This window comes from Ambystoma mexicanum, chromosome 7p (genome assembly GCF_040938575.1).
Source record: "Ambystoma mexicanum isolate Mex_15411 chromosome 7p, UKY_AmexF1_1, whole genome shotgun sequence".
Classification (NCBI taxonomy): domain Eukaryota; kingdom Metazoa; phylum Chordata; class Amphibia; order Caudata; family Ambystomatidae; genus Ambystoma; species Ambystoma mexicanum.
The window spans coordinates 524,987,734-525,007,797 of record NC_090939.1 but is presented as its reverse complement, the minus strand read 5'-3'; the positions used below and the strand labels follow the sequence as shown (position 1 = coordinate 525,007,797).

Below are 20,064 nucleotides of genomic sequence, written 5' to 3'. Positions count from 1 at the left end.
GAGGGAGGCAACAAGGGGAAAAGAACAGTCATTCAGAGTCCTTGAGTTTCTGAATGATACCAGTAAGTGCGTATAATACAATTAATAGTGTAGATAACAGCAAATAGGTCTGACAACGATTCTGCAGTTTTTCCAAGAGCATAGAGGTGCCACCATGCAGTAAGGGAGACAGGGAAGAAAAGATAGATGATCTTCAATGCATGGTACGTTTGGATCATGCAAGTGCATAGGCAATATAGGAGAGGGGAGAGATGGGGGAGGGGGACAAGTGCAGGGGGGGAATCCAGGTGCACCCAGTTAGTCAAACTGGGTAAGTGCTAAGATGTCAATTCTCAATGGGTCATTGATCAATTGCAGTAGCAATGCGGCAAGTGCTGGAGGACTGGCAAGGGGGCTATGGACCTGTGAGACTGAGGTACACTCTGTGGCCAGTCGGCATGCTGTGCCGGACAAGGAGGGAAAGGGGGATAGAGCAGAGGGAGGTTAGCAGGGTAGAGGGAGAGAGAAGGAAGAGCTGAAGAGGACTGTCTTAAGGAGTTTCTGGAACTTATGAAGATCTTAAGGAGTCTTCAGTGGGAAGTAGCCACTTGGGAGCCTGGTGGCTCAGTTAGGCAGAACATGCAGGATAAGCTCTTGTTCGGAAGAGGATCTATGGCCTTCTCTGGAAGTACAAGACTCTGACGACGAGTGGTGTTTTTTCTTTGTCGACAAAGGTGGTGTCTTCATCGACAATTTGGTTTTATGCTTGTGTTTTGACAGAGAAGATGTTCGATGAATGGGAGGCCGACTTTGTTGACAGCTGTGAGCACTTATCCGTATGCTTTTACGATGGTATAGTTTTGGTCGTCACTTTCGTTGATGGGTTTTTCAACGACTGTTTACACATGGACTGAGAGCCTTTGCTGCTAACCGACTTCTTTTAAGTAGTGGACAGGGGTTGTTAGGCTGTCTGATCATGGCTCGTCAGCGATTTTGTCTCACCTGTTTTCTGTTTTTTCGTAGGTCATTCCTCCAACCTGGACCTTTGGTTTGATGGTGAATGATTATCAGAGGGGGTGGTAGCTCTCCCACTCCTTGACGAGCCTGCCTCAGACGCCGGATATGTCCCTTCGTTTAGCCAACAAATCAGTCGACACTTCCTGTCCTTGAGGGTTTTCTGAGAAAAACCCTGACAGATTTCACATTCTTCCGAGGAATGTTTAGGGTATAGGCAGTATATGTAGTCTACATGTTTGTCACCTTCATAGATGTTTTTTAGGCCACATGTCCCACAGGGCCTGAACAAGGATTTGTTTGACTCCAATGGTATCGATGTTCGTAGCGGACACCACAGAAGAGTCTTCGGTTGCTCCGGATTGATTGTATTGTAGAAAGATGTATTTTTTATGCATAAAGATAATTTCTCAATGACAAGAAGAACTTGAGGAATTCCACCAGCTAGAAAGACGATTGGAATCTGAGGGGAAGCTGCTGCGGCAGAGCTATACACTCGACATCCGGTAGGTAGGGACCAAAAGCACCCACAACGACGTTGATGGGACACTCAAGGTGTCAAACATTTTTCCATAGGAAAGGTACTAAATTAAAGTAATTGTGACTTACCAGCCTGACGACGGGGAATATTCACAGCATGTGAATCCCTGAAAGATCCAATGTTGGAGTAGTTAACAACTTGTAAAAGATCAGTCTGTCATTTTTCATGTGTATTTGCTTGCCACAGTCTTTATAGTTTGTGAACACCAATGCATCCTTAGGGAAATCGCATACCAAACCTGTTCATCCTACACTTAACCCATGACGTTTGCTTACACAGTCCTCTTCTTTAGAGTCTGTCACAACTTAACTATTTATTATTTATTATTTATTTTGTATTCCTCTTGCTCAGCACTTTCCACTTCTCCCCACCACCCATGCACTTTTACCTTTCTCCCCCTCCCATGCACATGCGCGTTCTCAAAGTCACTGGGTCTAGTAAGATAGTTGTTTTTGTTCTTCCCTATTCCCCTCCCTTGCCTCGTCGTGCTCTGAAACACTTGTGTACGAGCGTGATACAAATATAATATCAATCAATCAATATCAATCACACATAGACAGTGTACTGAAGCCAGGAATAACCTCTGTCTGAAGTCTTTCACAAGAGAGCAAGAAGAAAACAAGCAAAATATGTACTTACCAATGTACTTGTATGCTTTTCCAAGCTTTACCAGGCGCGTTAAAGCCTGCTCCACCACGCTAGCCATCCACTGGTTAACTTTGCCCTGGTCGTAATCTACTTCACTCAAGATGACGTCGATGCACTGAAAAGCACAATAATTCACATACAGGTCACAAAAAGAAGAAGTAGCATTAAAATGCTACTAAAACGACACAATATTCGTAGTTTTTACTTCCACTGATCTGGTTTTCATTCGATAAATTACCCCCTTATAGGTTCAGCTAACTTCTGACCAAAGTGTCCTCTTAAAGCTATAAAAATAACCGGTCCATCTTTGCCACAAAACACATCTACAACTAGGAAAACCTACATCTTTCAACGATTGAGGAGAGGTGATCTACCCATTCACAAGCCCAGGCCACCCCTGCTCTGCAAATATTGCGAGAAGTAGAATTATATTTAAACCAAAATTGTTGTTTTTGTTTTGTTCTCAAAACGTTTGAGTGTTTTGTGGGTTTTTGAAAATCAGTGTCATGACCTATGACAGCATATTGCTATAAAAATGGAAAATACAACAAACTGAAAACAATGTTTAAGAAATGTAGGATCTTAACTGGTTTAACACTTGAGGAAAAAAAACATATACTTTGTTAGTAGATGCTAGATGACTGGCATATGCAGTTGCCACTGTGGACGATATTTACTGTAAAGAAACAACAAACGTTACCCATATACAGTATGTTTTAACACAAATTCCAGGATTTAACTTAGTCATAGTTATTGAAGATTTATGTTATGGTATATTCAAATTTATAAGGCACCAAAGCCCACAGGCATCCAGGCGCCGAGGACAGAAAGTGGTAGGGGAACTAAGATAGATCCTAACTAAACAGAATAGTCTTAAACTGTTTGCGAAAGAGAAAAAGATCCTCTATTTTACGTATCTTAGTTGGTAATGCATTCCAGGCTTGTGCACCCTGAACATGAAAGGCCCGTCCCAGTCCATGGGATCTTTTTGTTCGTGGCAGTACCAGCAGAGAACCCTCTGTTGATCTTAAGCGTCTATTCGGGTGATAGATATTAATCCTTTCCTTCAAATATGAAGGGGCATTACCAAAGATACATTTATGGCATGTGGTAAGCAGTTTAAATTGGATACGAGCTGCCACCGGGAGCCAATGAAGCTTTCTTCTAGCAGCACTGGTGGGTTCGAAGCTTTTCATCTGAAAGATGATTCGTACCGCTGTATTTTGTATTTTCTGCAGCTGTTAGACATTTGCCTTACTGGCTCCTCCTAGTAGGGCATTACAATAGTCAACACGTGGCAGAATTACTGCTCTTACGAGTTTTATGCGGTTTTCCACTGATATTAGCGGGGCAACTTGTCTAAGTACCTTAAGATTGTAGTTGGTATTTGTGGAGATGGAACATGTGCATCACTGTCAAGGCTTTCCTCCATATAAGAGTCCAGAGTCTTAACTTTCTGCACGGTCTTAATTTGATTGCCTTCAATGGAGAAACAGTTGTATTTTTGGTTCAATTTAGATTGAGCGTGTTTTGAGCCAAATAGCATCAGCTCTGTTTTAGCAACGTTTAAACAAAGCCAATTCACTGACATCCATTGTTTAATGACATGATATGCTACAGTCAAAGTTTCTTGGTCAACTTCGTGATTCCCAATTATGTTCAAAACCAACTGGAAGTCATCTACATAATTGCAGAAAAATATCCCCAGGGTTTCCAGCTCAACACATAGAGGTAGTATATAAATGTTAAACAATAAAGGTGAGAGGCATACCCCTTGGGGGACTCCGCATGTTATTGTTTGTGGCTCAGAGACACAATCACCCCAGTGAACACAGGACTGGTGGCCCTCCAAGAAAGATCTAAGCCAGTTAATGGCGTTGCTGGATAAACCTCCAACAGTTGCCATCCTTTTGAGCAGGATTTTATGATCCAGCAGGTCGAAGGCTGCCGAAAGATCTAATAGCATCAGCAGCCCTGACTTGCTGTGCTCCAGTTTACCAAGCATGTGTGTTTGTAAGTCCAAGAGCGCGGATTCAGTTCCATGAAAACTCCTGAACCCAGATTGCTTGGCGTGTAGCTAGTTGGTGTTAAATACATATGCTTAGAGCTGTGTGGTAGCTACTTTATCAATTTGTTTTAAGAAAAACAAGGTATTTGTGATTGGTCTTAAGTTGGCTGCATCCAACGGATCCAGACCAAGTTTTTTCAACAGAGGGGTAACTGCCACACTTTTTATAAATTGAGGAATGGTACAGGTACGGAAGGATGAACTAACAAACCGACAGAGAAATGGAGCAAACAATTCTCGTTGTTCCATTATATATTTTGACGGAAAGATTTCTCCTGGGCAGTTAGTAGGGTGTGTTTGCGAAGGTCTTTTGAACTCTATTGCAATCGTCAGTAGTAGGTTTAATTTCGGGCTTACAAGCCATGGGTTTCTCCCAAGTTCTGAAAAGACAGAAAAGTTCCTTTGTCTCATCTCCAGACTGGTTTATTTGATCATCGTAATGAGATTTCTTAGTCTCTATGATCAGAGCCTTATACTGCTTTTCAATGAGTTTCCATGCTGACAGATTCTCCTTGGATTTATCTTTATGCCAGGTGTGTTCCGCCCGTCTCTTGCTGGCTTTAAGTTCAGCCAGCAAGGGAGTGAACCACTTATGGCGGTTAGGCAAGTCTTTGACTATTTTGTCTTTTAAGGGAGCATACTTGTCCAACATCTCCAACATGACTTCATGATAGACTTTTGTGAGCCTCTCAGGATTATCCTGTTCTCCTCTTTTATCCATGATTGACTCCACATAGGTCTTTAGAATGTCTGAAGTAATGTTCTTAAAATTACGCAGTTTAACTGTGTGTGCCGTAGTGTGCACTCTTACTGGTTTGGCAGGGAGCTCCAGACAACACGTCAAGAGATAATGATCAGACCAGATACATGGAGTAGTGGAAATGGGCCCAAATTGGACATTTCCCCCTCCGATCCAGTCCAAAATATGTCCCTTAATGTGGGTAGCTCAGTATAATAATAATGTGATGAGTTTTCATCAATTTCTCCAATTGCAGTGCCTTTTTATCTGTTTTATAATTTTTCCATACGTTAAAATCACCCAATATAACTAACCCAGAGTTAGTGGTCAGCATAGGCGTAACTAAATTGACTAGGTCGTCATTAAAATTACCTCCATCACCTGGTGGACGATAGAGTAAGACAATGTTCAGGCTATAGTTAGGGTTTGTGGTCAATTTTACATGGATCATCTCACAGCCCATGCACTGAATTTTAGCCTCATAGAACCCCAACTCTTTTTTACATATTAAGGCTACTCCACCCCCAGTGTTGTTCTCTCTATGTTTCCCAAAAAACACATACCCAGTAGGTGTCACCTGTTCAATAGTTGGCCCATGTGCTTCTGTAAGCCATGTTTCCGTGAGGCACATAATGTCTAGTTTGTGCTCCTGAATATAGTTGTGTACTTCAATGCCATGCTTTACCAATGATCGAGTATTTAGAAGGGCATTGGTGAGTTTAGTAATAGTACAAACATTTCTCCTGTCACCAACCATACTATCTTGTTTATGTTTATGGGGTATAGCAAATGACTTGGCATTCTCAGTGCCGATAACAGTCCCAATATTGGGAGTTATATCATTGGGCGAGACAGTAGGTTCCCCCATGTAGCTAGAGTTGTATCAATGTTAATGAACCTACCCCTTAACGCGTCTGATCGTTTCAGAGTGATAGAGTGGACGCTGACTAGCCCGTAAGCGCACGGACCCGCACAGACCTGCTAGTCACGTTCGCGCCGGTGTGTTCGCGCCTGTGGACGAAAAAAAATGCGCGCAGTGACTACAATGCTTCTGGGTAATGTAGTTTGTTCACCCGATTTACACGTGTATGCTGAGAACTCGGTGACAACACGCAGCACGCAGTAAATGCAGCAAAGTACAAATTTACTGAAGGAATAACAGTGAGTAACTTCTAGGTTAAATACAGGCTACTCTATTTCAGTTTCAGTTTCTACAAGTTCTACAAAACACAACTAAAATAGTCAAAACAAATTAAAACAATTTAAGAGCAGTTTAAAATGTTCTCGCACCGACTAGCTATCTCTGATGGAATGATGCAGGGTCTGGCAGATATAGCCGCACAGACCTGCTAGTCGCGTTTGCGCCTGTGGACGGAAAAAATGCGCGCAAAAATGTAAGCAATAGTAGCCCATTTTGAGAGCAATACAGGGTGTCAATGGCCAATGTCCTAAGTTAATAGGTCCACCGAAGAGGGGTTTTATTGCCGTTAGCATCCCAGGGTGTTCAGGGCCAGTTACATTTTTGAAACCAGGGACGGAGTCAAGCACACGAGCCGTGAAGTCTGAATTAAAAACAAAATGCATAGCTGGGCCAATTGGAGTTAATCTGTTAATTTCCAATGGGAAATAATGGAATTTGCAAGAATGAAATAGACTGACAAATGTCAGACCGTGTGAGGTCGCGATGGAGTATGAAAGGTGAGTGTTGGTTGAACAGTGGGCATGAGATAAATGGAGTAAGTGCGTGTGTTGGAAAAGTTAGTGAAGATGAAGGCTGCTAACACACTGGCAACTTTCCTGGCTAGAGTCTCTCACGCAGTGCTGGTCTTGAATCTCTTCTTCATTAGGAGGTCATGTTCACATCCAGAAAGGCAATGCCAACTCCAGCACAATAACAGACTGTCAACAGTGTGACACAACATAAGTGTGGTGGTGAGGCTCTAGAGGGCATAGTCAAAGAGAGAGCTGGCACATCCCTGGTGGCAGAGACCGAGGTGTAGTGTGTAGTCCTGCTAGAACTACTTTCATCAAACTCTAAACCACCCGAATTTCAGGCGAATCGAAGTTTATTGAATCAAACTTATTCATTGATTTGACAAATAAATGTTCAAGCACAAGATCCAAAAGAGGGAGGGGAGCCTGCCGCCCTAAGACATTAAAACATGCGCCAATCCCCACGCAGCGCATCAATCAGGCCTATGCAGAGAGCTGGGCATGTTTCATAACCCGAGCCAGAAAAAAAAACATTACCACAATTGCCAGTGCGACACCTGCTTGCAATGGAAATTGGAAAAAAATATATAGTACAGATGGGATTCGCACCAGAAATTGGCAGTGCTAGAATGATTTTGTTTCTATTTCAGGTTCAGCTAGAATAAAACTAAATAAATCATAAAATAAAAGATTTCTAGCATGGACCCGCCTGGATGATTTTCCAGCAGACAAGTGAGGAAAGGGTTAGAAATTAATGCATCATTTATATGCAAAAAGGAGCCGAGGTGTAGGCACAACATCCAGGAAGGCATGGATGAGACCCCAAAGGAATACTCAATGGATGGGTACAATTTGGGATTCTAATTTATTACAAGACATTTCAGTGATGTCCCCATCCTCTCCAGTGGATTTATTGAAGCGTGGTCTATTCCCACACTCTAAATTACTTTTTTTGTTCTAGAAAAAAAGCATGAATGAAGCCCGTGTATGATGTACACGTTTTCCCCCAATTTCCAGTGCAAGTACAAATAGTAGAATAGTGGTCGTATCTGGAGTAAAGGCAGATTTTCATAGAACAGAAAATATGTGCTGTAATGCGAATTACCACTGTTCATGGGAGAGTGATGGAAGCATGAAGGCATGAGTTGTCGTGAAGGAAAGCGAATGCCTCTATAGGTGATGGTGCGGTGGGTGCTCCTACAAGTCAACACGTAAGAATCAGGTGTATTGTGTGTGTGTGTGTCTGTAACAAGCAAGGAGGCATGCCTTTTTCTCGTTGACAAGCATACAGGTATGTCTGCCCGTATTCAACAAGTGGACACATTTGCTTGTTACCAGGTATTCATTAAATGTGTGTCTCTTAAGGCTGGCAGCCAAGAGAGATTTACATGATGTTGTTTCAGGAGTACATCCAGTGTGCCACATACATTTCTGGATTGGGGGTATTTTACACGTTAATTTTTGAAGTTGAAAGTAAAAGACATTCCTAAAAGGGGTAGGGGGTTAGGCGAGTAAAATATGTTTGAACTGCAAACTGATATTTTTCTTTAGTTCATGCTTCTTCTTACCGAACATTTCATGTACATTAGGAAATTAATTGTACCTCCAAGTACTTTGGTTCCTTTCTGTGGCACAGTGCTGATCCACACATCTGTGCAATTATGTGCATGAAATTATATGATATATGTCATTTATACCGAGCGTGTACACAAGTGTTTCTAGGCGTGATAAGCAGTGGCGAGGATGCTATATGTCTGTGAAAAGGCATTGGTGCCTGTAATTTCCTAAACATAGGCCAAGGGCCAAAAGATGTCAATATTTAAGGACAGGCACTCTTTTAAATGGCAACCTACAGCTTTACAACCTATACCCTGTACATCCATCTGGTATTTTAAAGACTACATTCCACATTAGCCACTTTTTTAGATGGACCACGCAGAGTGTTTCAGGAGGTGCTGCTTGTGAGAATGTGATGCTGTGCAGACAGCCCCCAAAGGTTCCTCGAGCCTCCTTTGAAAGCGGCATTCCATTACTTGGGAATTCAAATCTCTCCTCTCGCACCCTCTCCCCCCCTCCAAACTCTATCCTGCTTACCTTGAAGTCTCGTGGTCCCATCAGAGTGCAACTAGGCATGTGCTATAAAATAGAAATGCTTGATTTTGTTCTTTTGTAAATACATAACTCTTTTTTTAACATTCTGTGTATTGCGCCTTAAAACTCCCCTCCCCCCCCATTCTTCTGCGATCCAGGATGAAACATTGTGTGTGGTGTTCCAGCACACAGATCTTAAATCCGTGCCAATTCAACATTTTTTCATTTAATTTGAACTAATTTTCTTTTTCAAATTGCAGTCATGAGTTACAAAACAAACTGGACATGTATGGTGGTATCCTTATTTAGTATACTGACAAGATTTGGCATAAGAGACCAGGAATGTATGTGCTACTCTACCCCTTATTCTAAACCACAAAACTGACCTTCAATGAATTTTCTTTTTAAAAACTGCTTAAAATATGTATTTGTAACACGTTAAAAAGTATCAGTGATTTTTTTCAACTGGCATGTTCTAAATGCATTCCAAATGACTAGAACTGGACGGTCTCTTGACACAAAGCGAGCAAGAAGTCCAGATTTAACGGGACAATAATGTGCCAACATGAAAGGAATAACATACACACCACCATACATTAAAAGGATATTGCAAGTCATCTCAGGGTTCCATGACCATATAAAGGAAATCTACCTTTGTGCTGTTTTCTCTCCTTTTGGATATGGAACTTGTGATGAATCCTATGGACTCCTCACTAATTCCCTGCCTAAAGTCTCCACCCAGCTGGCAAGGGAAATGCAGCTGCTTTCTGATCCTGACCTTGGGGGTGGTGTATTGCGGGAGGATCACCTGGGAGGAGAAAGGCACAGCGGAATGAGGAATCCGTGGGATGAGACACAGTATTTGTCTTCCTTTAGGGAGGATAACTCCACAATGCCAAAGTATGTAATGGCTTATTGAAATAACCTTCTCGCTATACCACGGGATACACATATATATATATATAGGAGTGAGTACAGTCAGACACTCCTAGGTCTTGGGAGAAATCACAACCCTTCTAAAATGCGGAAAGACTTCCAAAATGAAATACCTCTCCGACACCCAAAATGTACAGTGAATGAAAGTCTATGAATAATAACAGCTTATAATAAGTGAATTTCCCTTGACTTATTGTCATGAAATGCCTTTAAAGAATATTGTAAGGAACAAACTTGTGTTTAAAAGTGAACATCAAGATCAGAAACCTTCCTTTTCCATTAGGGGCTTCAAGTCCCACAATTCCCTAGTTGCTGGAACGAGGAAGAGGGCTGAAGAGGTACAATGTTGCAGGAGTAGTACAATCATTGATGCAAATGACCCACACCTGAGAGACTGAGAGACTTAGAGACTTAAAAAGCCACCTCAAGTGCAGGCTAAGAGAGAGCAGGAGAGGAGCAGCAGCAGTAAGAAGCAGCAGCAGCGTGACTTGTGCAGGCAGCCCAGAATGAGACTGGAGAAGAGAAAAGACACCGGGACATCTGTGTGGCAGACTGCAGCTCCAGGTCCCGAGAGTCTGTACCTCCCGGAGTCTGAAGGGCAGAGGGCAGACAGTGGGAAGCATGTTCTTCCCCGTTGGAGACACATTTAGCAGAGGCCGTGCAGTGGAAAGCGGAGGCAAGGGAAGCTTTCCCTCCTTGGAGACCATCTCAGGTGGCTGGCATGAAAACCAGGACCTTGAGGAGGTTTCTGGTGGCTGGCATGGATCGGAAGACCTCTGCAGCAAGAGGCTCCAAATGCAGGTGGCACGAGCCTAGGCAGACTAAAGGAAGTAGTTTGCAGAGAAGCAAGAATCACTGAACCAGAAGTCCTGTGAGCAGAGAGGGGAATGGAGGTGCATGTCTTACCCGGTGAGTTCACAGGTATGTAGTGACCCCGGAGCACTCCAACCCCGCTCGCGTGGCTCAGGCAGGCATTTAGCATGTAGGCAACGCTCACATAGGATTGAAAGAAGTTCAAAGCACAGTTTTGAATACCTAACTATTGAACAGCAGCAAACGCGAAACATGCATAGGAGAAAAAGTGATTCCGAAAGTGATTTAGAATCTCTAACTAATGAAAGGCAACACATTGTAACCAAGGCAAATGACTGCAATGTTAAAAATACAAGTCTGTGGGAAGCCCAGCAAATCAAGAGAGCAATATTGGTAAAAGTTCAAACCAATAAGCATTGCTCAAGCCAAGAGAGACCATTGGTAAAAGCTAAACCCTACAAGCATTGCCTAGGCCAAGAGAGACTAACACCTAGGCAAACACAATTTAGTCAACATTGTTAACAGCAGAAGGGGGGCTAATTAAAGGTCCACAGGCTGGGAGACTTGTTGCCCACACTTTGTCCAATGTTTTGTGAAAGCTTGTGTAAACTCACATTGCCAAAGCCAAGAGAGAAGCAGAAATAAACCCTATCCCTGGCAGTTATTGGTTACTGATGTAGTGGGGAAACAAGAGTGGCAAAAGGCTGCCCTTCTGGTAGAGGGATATCCAGAAGGAAAGGAGCATCATTTGTAGAAGAATATTAAAGAGGACCAATGTGAATCTTGTTTTCGCGGCAGAGTTGTTCCAAGTGTCGAATCTGCAATTTATTGAATATTGTGTACTTGTGAATCTATTATCAGTTTAACTGAACCACAAAAGCCCTGTTTATGAGAAACTTTGCTCGGGCAGGGGAGTATACCCGGATGACAAACCTTTGGAGAAATAGGCCTGGCATCCGAGTAAACCAGGTACAAGTTGAAGACGTGCTACAAAGTAGCTCTGGCAGAGACAATTTATGTTGATTGTGGTGCTAAGATAAAAGCAGAGTAAAGCGGTTGGCAAGGAACTATACTTCTTTGGAACTAATTTGTTGTGGCAAATCATCCTGACCAAGACAATTATTGTTGCTATTGATGAACTGAGAATGTGTTTAAGGTGGTGGAGGAGAAGCCTTATTCTTTCTGGCTTGTAACTTTCTCCTGACAATTTGAAGTAGCATAAGATGGTGCTGGGACTTTTGTTGAAAACCAGGATTTTCTTGTGTTCTTTTGTTGAACTGGGAAGCAGAAACACCTTTAAACCCGGGGAAGGGGAATTCGCCCAGGTTGTGAACAGAGACTGGTTACATTCTTAACTCAATCATTGTTGTTTTGAACTGCCATGTATTTCCTTATTTATTTGTTATATGGAGAAGTGTGAGGGACAGACATCCTTTTTAGAGTGTTTCCTTTAGTTCTTTTTAGGCAGGGAAATCAGGGTAGGGATTGCAAGACGTTCATCCAACCTTTAAATATAATAAAATGGTATTTGTTGAGAAAACATTACAAAGTGGTCCACCTCACATTTCTGACCCCTCACAAACTCCTCACTGTCTTGTTAAAATATACAAGGGGGTACCTCGCCCATGTATTGCAAGGCAGATGTGAAGTCGCAATATGATTGAATTAAGAAAATTAACTGCAGGCCTGTACAGGGAGATTACAGACTCCCATGTGTTAAATAATAACTACAAGCTCAATAATCAGAATGTATAGATCGTATAATACAAACAAAAAGGATCCTGATGACTTAAGCAAAAGGTGCTATTGAACATCTAAATACTCCCAATATTGCCAATCTAAGAAGGATAAACAAATTCTAGCCAATCCCCTGCATGGCATATAGTTCCTGCAGCGAGTGATCAGCTCCCCCGTTCCGTACCCTCCCCAAGCTGTCTGTTGAGATAGCTTTGGTGAACCAAAGAAAGCAATAGCTTTTACAGCTCTTCATACATTGTATGTAACTTCTTGATTTGCAACTTCTTGATTTTCTCACATAGCTCCCGCAAGAGCACCACCCAAGCAGAAAATAGTTCTGCTTTGTTTAATAATTGGAACCCTTCACAAAGTGCATCCTTGTAAGAAATGGTAAACAGCAGCTCCCGAATATACATTTTTGATGTTCTCCTATCCCCAGGGTCATTATGTACTGTAGCTTTAAATAGCTCTATTTGCAACAAGGCCACCCATTCTTCTGGGTAAACATGCTGTGTCCGCAATACAGCCATGGTCAATGTGCAGCAGAGAGCACAACACAAAACATAAGAGCAAGAGTGGGGCTCTGAAAACAAGGGAAAGCTTTGTGTTGAACTGCTGGTTTCAAAGCGGCCCAGCATGCATAGAAGGGTAAAGAATAAAAACATTGACAACGCCAATAGTTGTGGCTTTATGTAAGGATACAGCCTCGTGCTGTATGCCCATCATACACAGAGTGACAGAACTCTGAAGAAGTGGTGCCATCATATTAGTCATTTGGTCAGGTGCGATCAATCCTATGACCGGGTAAGCAATAATTTCCCATATGGAGCCCAATAGGCCCATCTTTAGCCAGGCTATGCCCAGGACCAGCTTTGAAAATGGCAATATCCCCATAGCCAGCAGGGAAGATAAGGTGGCAAAGGACCAGGATACAAGTTATAGCCTCAGCAAAGAGAATGCCCGGTGGAACCTTCACATGCCCAGCTGGAGCTCATATGTTCAGTGCAGCTTGACATAACCTTTAGCTGCCATTTATTATGATTATATGTCCAAGCACCTGGACTGTATACCAACAGTATTGCTCCTTCCTTCAGTACACAGGCACCACAGGATTTCCAAGAATGGACTCAGCTCATTCAGTACAGAAGTCTCAACATGCCCGAGAGTAACCTGTGCTCGCGAGCCATGCCCTGGCAGAAATAGCGCTCTCACAAAGCACTCTGTTTAACCCAGTGCAGACGCCACAGAATGCACTTACCATAACTCAGAACTACTAGGATTACATGTCTCAGTATGCATTATGCCACCTCATCACAGATGTCGGACCGCACTCACATATTTTTGAGGATTTGAAACGGGGTGATAATTCTGGGATGAAGTTTTACAAGGGACAGAGCTTGACCAGAGTTTTGTCCTCCTATAGACACCTTGTAGGTCATCTTGGACTATTTCCCGAAGGCCAAATAATTCACATTTTCAATGGAAACCTCGGTATATTGCGACCTTTATGTGGAAAAAAATATATACTAAGAAATTGGAAGGCCCATATGTGGCAATGGTGCCCAGAGCTGCTGCAGAATAGGACTGGTCAGCCAGAGGAAAGATTTCATAAAAAAAGAAATCGGACAGAAAATTATGAGAACCTCCAGGTTTGCTTTAACTAGTTAAGTATTTGGGGTTTTACTTACGTCTAACAACTGTTGACAAATGTGTCCTCCTAGCCCCTCGCCTTCTCCTAGAAGGCACTTTTTTCGTGTTCTGTGCCCAGGCCCCTTCCTCTTTTATTTTCTGATTAATTCAGACTTGGTACGAGTTTTATTCACAGCTATTTTGGAAACACAAAGGTGCTTAATAATGCTGTGGTCAAGGGGCCCCATTAAAAGTCTGGTGGTATCTCGCCAGTAAATCCGCTGGGACACCACCAGACAGTATTACCGTTACCACGACTTTGCTGGAATTACCGGCAGATTACAAGTGCTGGAATTCCACATTCCATGGAGGAGTCCATTGGGAATTGCCTGCATTACCGGCACCCGTAATACCAGTGCCGGTAATGCTGGCATTTTATTGGTGGTGGGATGCCAGAATTACCGGCAGCACGGAGCTGCAGTTAAGTCTGGCCACTCCACCACCAAACTAGGAGTGTGCCAGTATGATAACGTGCCGGAATGCAGCTTTACTTGCACGTTATACCACAGCAGCACACTCATGAGTCCCACAGAGTTTTTCTGCTTTTCCCCATTTTTTTATCTGTACTACTAGGCTGTTCATTCATTTATTTATTGATGCCCAAATATATAATTACCAGGGTTGAGCAGAAACCTGGTACTAGACAAAAGATACAAAATAAAAAATAAATCCCACCAGATTGAGCAGAAACGTGGTACTGGACGAAGATACAAAATAAAAAATAAATCCCACCAGATTGAGCAGAAACGTGGTACTGGACAAAGATACAAAATAAAAAATAAATGCCACCAGATTGAGCAGAAAGCTGGTACTGGACAAAGATACACAATAAAACTCACTTCTCCACTATCTCTGGAATTCCAATGCGGATGTACATAAACAGGGAGAGACATCTACCAATTGGACCTTACAGGAGCTACAGCCCACCCCGCACAGATATGGAGCACCGGCCCAAACACACTACTTGGAGAGTTGCATTTTGGAAAACACGTGGTAGGGGGTGAACCGAATCCCGGGATGCGGCTGGGCCAAAATAGTAGAATGCCTTTGTGGGATGGACACAGCAAAAGGTAACCGCGCCAGCAAATGGAATACAAAAGAAGGGCTTTGATGTAAATGTGATCTTTGGGCTGTGATCAGAGCAACTGCAAACCAAGGAGAATGGAAGTACTCCGAGTTGTACTTCACTGAACAATCATTTACTAGGTTTGCCTCTGTTGTCACTGCTTTTCCTATCCGTCAATTTGTTTTTCCATACTTTCTTTGACCAATTCCTTTCTTTTGCTTTACTATGGGAAATGCTCCCAACACCTTTCTGTGTTGTGCATATTGCTTCCTTTTCCTTCCATTTTTTCTAATTGAGATTTCCTTTTGTTTTTCTCCAATAGTTCTGAGACGGTTTGTACAGAAAGGACAGCAGCGAACGAATAATACTAAGAAACATAGGACTCCGTTTCCCTACTATGAAAAAAAGGATGTTCTATTCTCTCCATTAGCCATACAAAAGAACTATACAAGGGATACGCTACAGAGAATCAAGGCCTGATTTACAAAAGCATGTTCCCCATGGGAAACAACCCATTGGAAAAGACTATGTAAATAAGGCCCTCAGTGTTTTCCTGTTTGGGATACTTGCCTCCCTTAGGAACTCTGTCTACTTTCATGGTCCCGTCAGGGATATAGCACCCATCTCGCTTCTTGACACTCCACAAAGCACAGTCTGAAAGAAAAAGAATCCAGCACATTTCTTGACACCTTATAAAACACAGGGTCAGGACACGGACTTCATCACATCACCTAATGAAAATGTCTTCAAAAGACGTCATCAGAAGGTCCGATTATCTATCCAGATTCTCTTAACCCAGATGCCTCACACAAGAATAAACGTATCCAGGAGGAATAAGGTCTCCTTAAATACTCTGAATATCTGAGCAGTTTGTACATCTTTTGGTGAGCCAGACGAGCAGATGGGCGCTGACCAAGACGCCCTGCAGAGGGGGAGAGAATCTGGGGCTGGTCCAGGACGGAAGGAGAGCACGTCCCAGAAGCAGAACAAGAATCCTGGTGTCTCAGAGACTGGAACACCATAAAGGCGAACGAGCACGCCAGCCATGATTAGAAGAGACCTGCGGAGCCGTCGCAGGGGAGGAGAAGCTCCAGAAAAGTACCGTGATAGCTCAGCTGCCTCAAGGGAGCCAGCACTTGCGTACGCCACACATCAGGGCATGCGGAATGCCACAGGGGCTTGAACACTTCAGGGAAAACATTGCAAATGCCAAAAGGGGAGTCTGGGAAGCTCACCCAAATATCACACACCGCTGTACTAAGGCTTAGCAGGAGAGTGACCCAAGTCAACAGAGAGCAAGAATACCGCGGGAATGGCGAGTCTGGACCCACACCAAAATTATACATGGAACTGTGCTAAGGCTTGGCAGGAGAGTGAACCAGGTCTACAGCTTGGGGAGAGCATTCAGGCAACATATGGACAGTGCATCACTTGGTGAGAGGGAAACCGGTCTAAACCCAACGGTCCGGGACCCTGGCAGCTTTGAGAGAGCATCCAAGCAACACTTGTAAAAGTGCATCCATTGGTGAGGAAGAACCAGGTCTGTACCCAAGGGCCACGGACCTATACAGCTTAGAGAGAGCATCCATGAAATCTTTTTCAGCCCAGTAGCTGGTCAGGGTAAGCCAAAGCTACCAACCAGTCTGGGACTTCATGGAACAGACTTGTAAATCTAAGGAAGGCTGGGGAAAGAGAGACATTTATCAGAGAGCCAAAGAGTGGCTGGAAATTAGATTACCTGAATCTTACATGAAGTGCCTTTTGTCCAGGGGAAGGGAGAGACACCCCCTGGATCCAGAAGACACATCCTTTTTGTTTAGTTATCTTAGTGTGTAAGGGAGAGAGTTAGGATTTTGACACTGAACAGTGGGACACTAGTTATTTCCGTTGAGACAGGGAAACCCCACTTAGAATTAGGGCGAGTTAGGGTTTTCCCCCTTTCCTTTTACACCTTTGAATAAAAGTACATAGCCAATACCATAACCCCTCTGTGTCAGAATCTTATATTTGCACCTTTACATTTGTAGTACTTTGCTGTTTTAGGGGCCCAGGACTCATCAATGAAGCACTCAGCTTCTCCCGAAAGCCCTGGCTTTCTCCGCGGAACCCTGAAATCACCCATGCTACTAATTTCCGTGATCCTTGATGTACCAGGGGTTGAGGAAGTCCGAAAGGGTTCTGCAGGATGTCTTCTCTGCCCGGAAAGAGGACAGAACTGTCGAATGACAACTCAAGGAGATCTAAGAACGACGCCTGACTCTCCCAGGCCCGTGTCACCAGTATCTGCCTCACTTGCTGGAATCTTGAGTATGCTAGCGTCCTTGGGATCATCACAAAGGCGGGGAACGTGTAGTCTGTGCCGGGTCCCCAGCATTGCAGGAAGGTGCCAGTCGCTGCCATGTCGCAATCTGGTCTCGAGGTGAAAAACCACTCCATTTGGGCTCTTCAGTTGGAAGCAAACAGATCCATCCTGCAGTGACCTTTCAACAGCATCAACCTCCAAAAGACTGTCCTGTTCAACTTCCAGTCGCTGGAGTCCCAGAGATGCCTGGAATTACAGTCCACCAGCTGGTTGGCCAACCTGGGCAGATATTTGTCATGATCTCTGCTTCCAAAAGATCAGGACTTGCCCGACTCCCTTGGAAGCAGACCCATAACCCCGGTTCCGAGTGCCAGCCAGTCCCAATTGGGACCTTTTGGACCCTGTCCTGGCGCCAGTGGCACCAGGCTCATAAAGATGCCCAGTCCCAGTGCTGGAAGCGCCGGGCTCATAATGCTTGGGTGGACTTACCTGCAGCAGACCATGCTGCTTACTTACCTGCCAGTTGAACCCCTGATCCTCTTCTGTTTGGGACTACTTTTCCTGTTGGGTGGGGCAGGAGCCACTCCCTAGGTTCAGAACACTGGAACTCTTCTGGAAAGCAGGAACTATTTTCTTACCTAGGCGTGGCTGTGGAAGGAGACACCTAAGCACTACAGGAGGCTATTTAAACCACACCCGATGGATGAATCTTGCTTTGCGTTATTCTGCATTCTCTGCAGCAGAACGCTCATCGTGTCTTCTGCTTCTGATCCTGGGCCTAAGGGAACAAAGGCTTACCATCCTGGAATCCAGTCTTCAGCAGCACCTGTAAAGACAAAGAAAGAACAGGTTAGCACTACGGTCTTCAGTGGCAGCGCATCTCTTACCTGGTCCATCGGCTGTCACCAACGCCTCTCGCTGCATTCCGGCATCTGAAAGACAAAAGCTTACCAGCTCTTCGCACGCTCCGGAGGCCTTCGGCGCTGCATCCCGCATCTGAAAGACAAAAGAAGGTGCGTTTAAAGATATTGGGCAACTTTATTACTCACGTGCCATTACTCCTTCCCACGCCGAATCCAGTGGGTATTCCAGCACCCTTCAGCTTCTCTAAAGCTCCGAACTTGTACCTGCAAGATAAAAGGGACAGTTAGTGCGCATCGTGAAGCAGGCTACAAGCGCTTACGTACGTGCTTCCAGGCGCTTCTATTCCTCACGCGGGTTCGATCCTCAACTCTCATCAGCCCGCCATCCGCCATCGCCGGAACCCTGCAAAACAAGAGATATAATTACAAAATACTTTTAAGACATTTGAAGTGCCCAGAACTTACCGTTCGTGCAGTTAACGACGGACAGCAGTCCTCTGAGGTCAAGAGGCCTGCACCCTTATCCAGTGAAGAAACTGGTTACGGCACCCTGCCCCGAGGCAGAGGGAGAGCTCGGCGTTCACTTACCTAAGGTGAGGGCGTTCAACCTTTGGGGTTCTACAGGAGAAGAGAAAGGGAAGAGGAGAGAGGCACCCAATAACCCCAGTTCATTAATCCCATATTTTCTATCTGCAGACATCTTACTCTTCGAGTCAGACATACAGTGCACAGAGGTCCAGCCCAAAGAGCCAACCGTGTGTTACACATCACCTTTGAAGATACGGCATTCACCCAGTCAAGACCGGCGCCTCTGCGGGAATCAGGTGAGCGTTACAGAACGCAAAGCCTACCGCAAAACTCCCACCCAGGCGCTATGGAAACCTCGGATACCGACCAGCTAGCCCAGTTACTTGGGGAACTAAGAGCAGAAGTGCATGCAGCCCGTCAGGAAACGAATGCTCTAAGAAGGGAACTGATTATTTCAAAGGAGCGAACAGACGATCTCGCTAGACAATTGCTACAGTCACAAGCCGGACAAACTCCGTTACCCGCATCAGGGGCAAATCTTCCTTCAACATCCTCTACTAACCCAGTGCAGATCAACCTACCTGGGAATGTACCTCTGGCTCCGCCCGAACGATTTTCTGGTGACCCAAAGAGGTTTGCAGTATTTATTAATCAGTGCCGGTTGCACTTCTTATGCCGGCCAGCAGCCTTTCCAACTGATCAAGCTAAGGTAGCTTTCGTGCTTTCGTACCTTAGTGGCAATGCGGCAGACTGGTCGATCCCTCTAGTTAATCAAGATGATCCGGTTCTCCATGATTTTCAAGCTTTTCAGCTCAGTATGGAAAAACTGTTTGCAAGACATTCACAGGGGCAGGCCTTGGACAATGAGCTCCTTTCATTGCGACAGGGTAATCAAGACCTTTTGGCTTATATTGCGTCTTTCAACAGACTGATAGTGGAAACTCGATGGCCTGAGGACAAAAGGATTACGCTGTTTTATAGAGGTCTACGTGGAGAGCTCAAAGATGTGTTAGCCCAAGTAGTGAATCCCCCGCAAGACTGTTCGGACTATATTGACTTAGTCGTTCAAATTGACCACAGACTGCAGAACAGGAAGGCCGATTGTTCCAAGTTTGATGCTTGAGTATTTTCCAAACCACCAACTCCTACCAAAGGAGTAGACTCCGGGGAACCCATGCAAATAGGGGGCCTGAAAGGACCACTAACACAAAAGGAGCGGGAAAGGAGAAAACAGCTGCAATTATGCCTCTAATGCGGAAACTCGGGGCACTTTCTTCGAGACTGTCCGGTGAAACCAGCCAAGAAGGCAGTAGGAGCTGCAGTTACCAGGGTCACAA

At 44.3% G+C, this 20,064-nt stretch overlaps 1 protein-coding gene across 1 annotated transcript in view; it reads right to left on the bottom strand.

Annotated features, from left to right (window-relative positions):
- Nucleotides 1-20,064, bottom strand: part of DYNLT3 (dynein light chain Tctex-type 3) — a 136,439-nt gene that overhangs the window by 32,504 nt on the left and 83,871 nt on the right. The window contains exon 3 of the mRNA XM_069636561.1: nucleotides 2,174-2,297. Within this exon, the coding sequence (XP_069492662.1) occupies nucleotides 2,174-2,297 (124 nt within the window). The remainder of the gene's footprint in view (nucleotides 1-2,173; nucleotides 2,298-20,064) is intronic.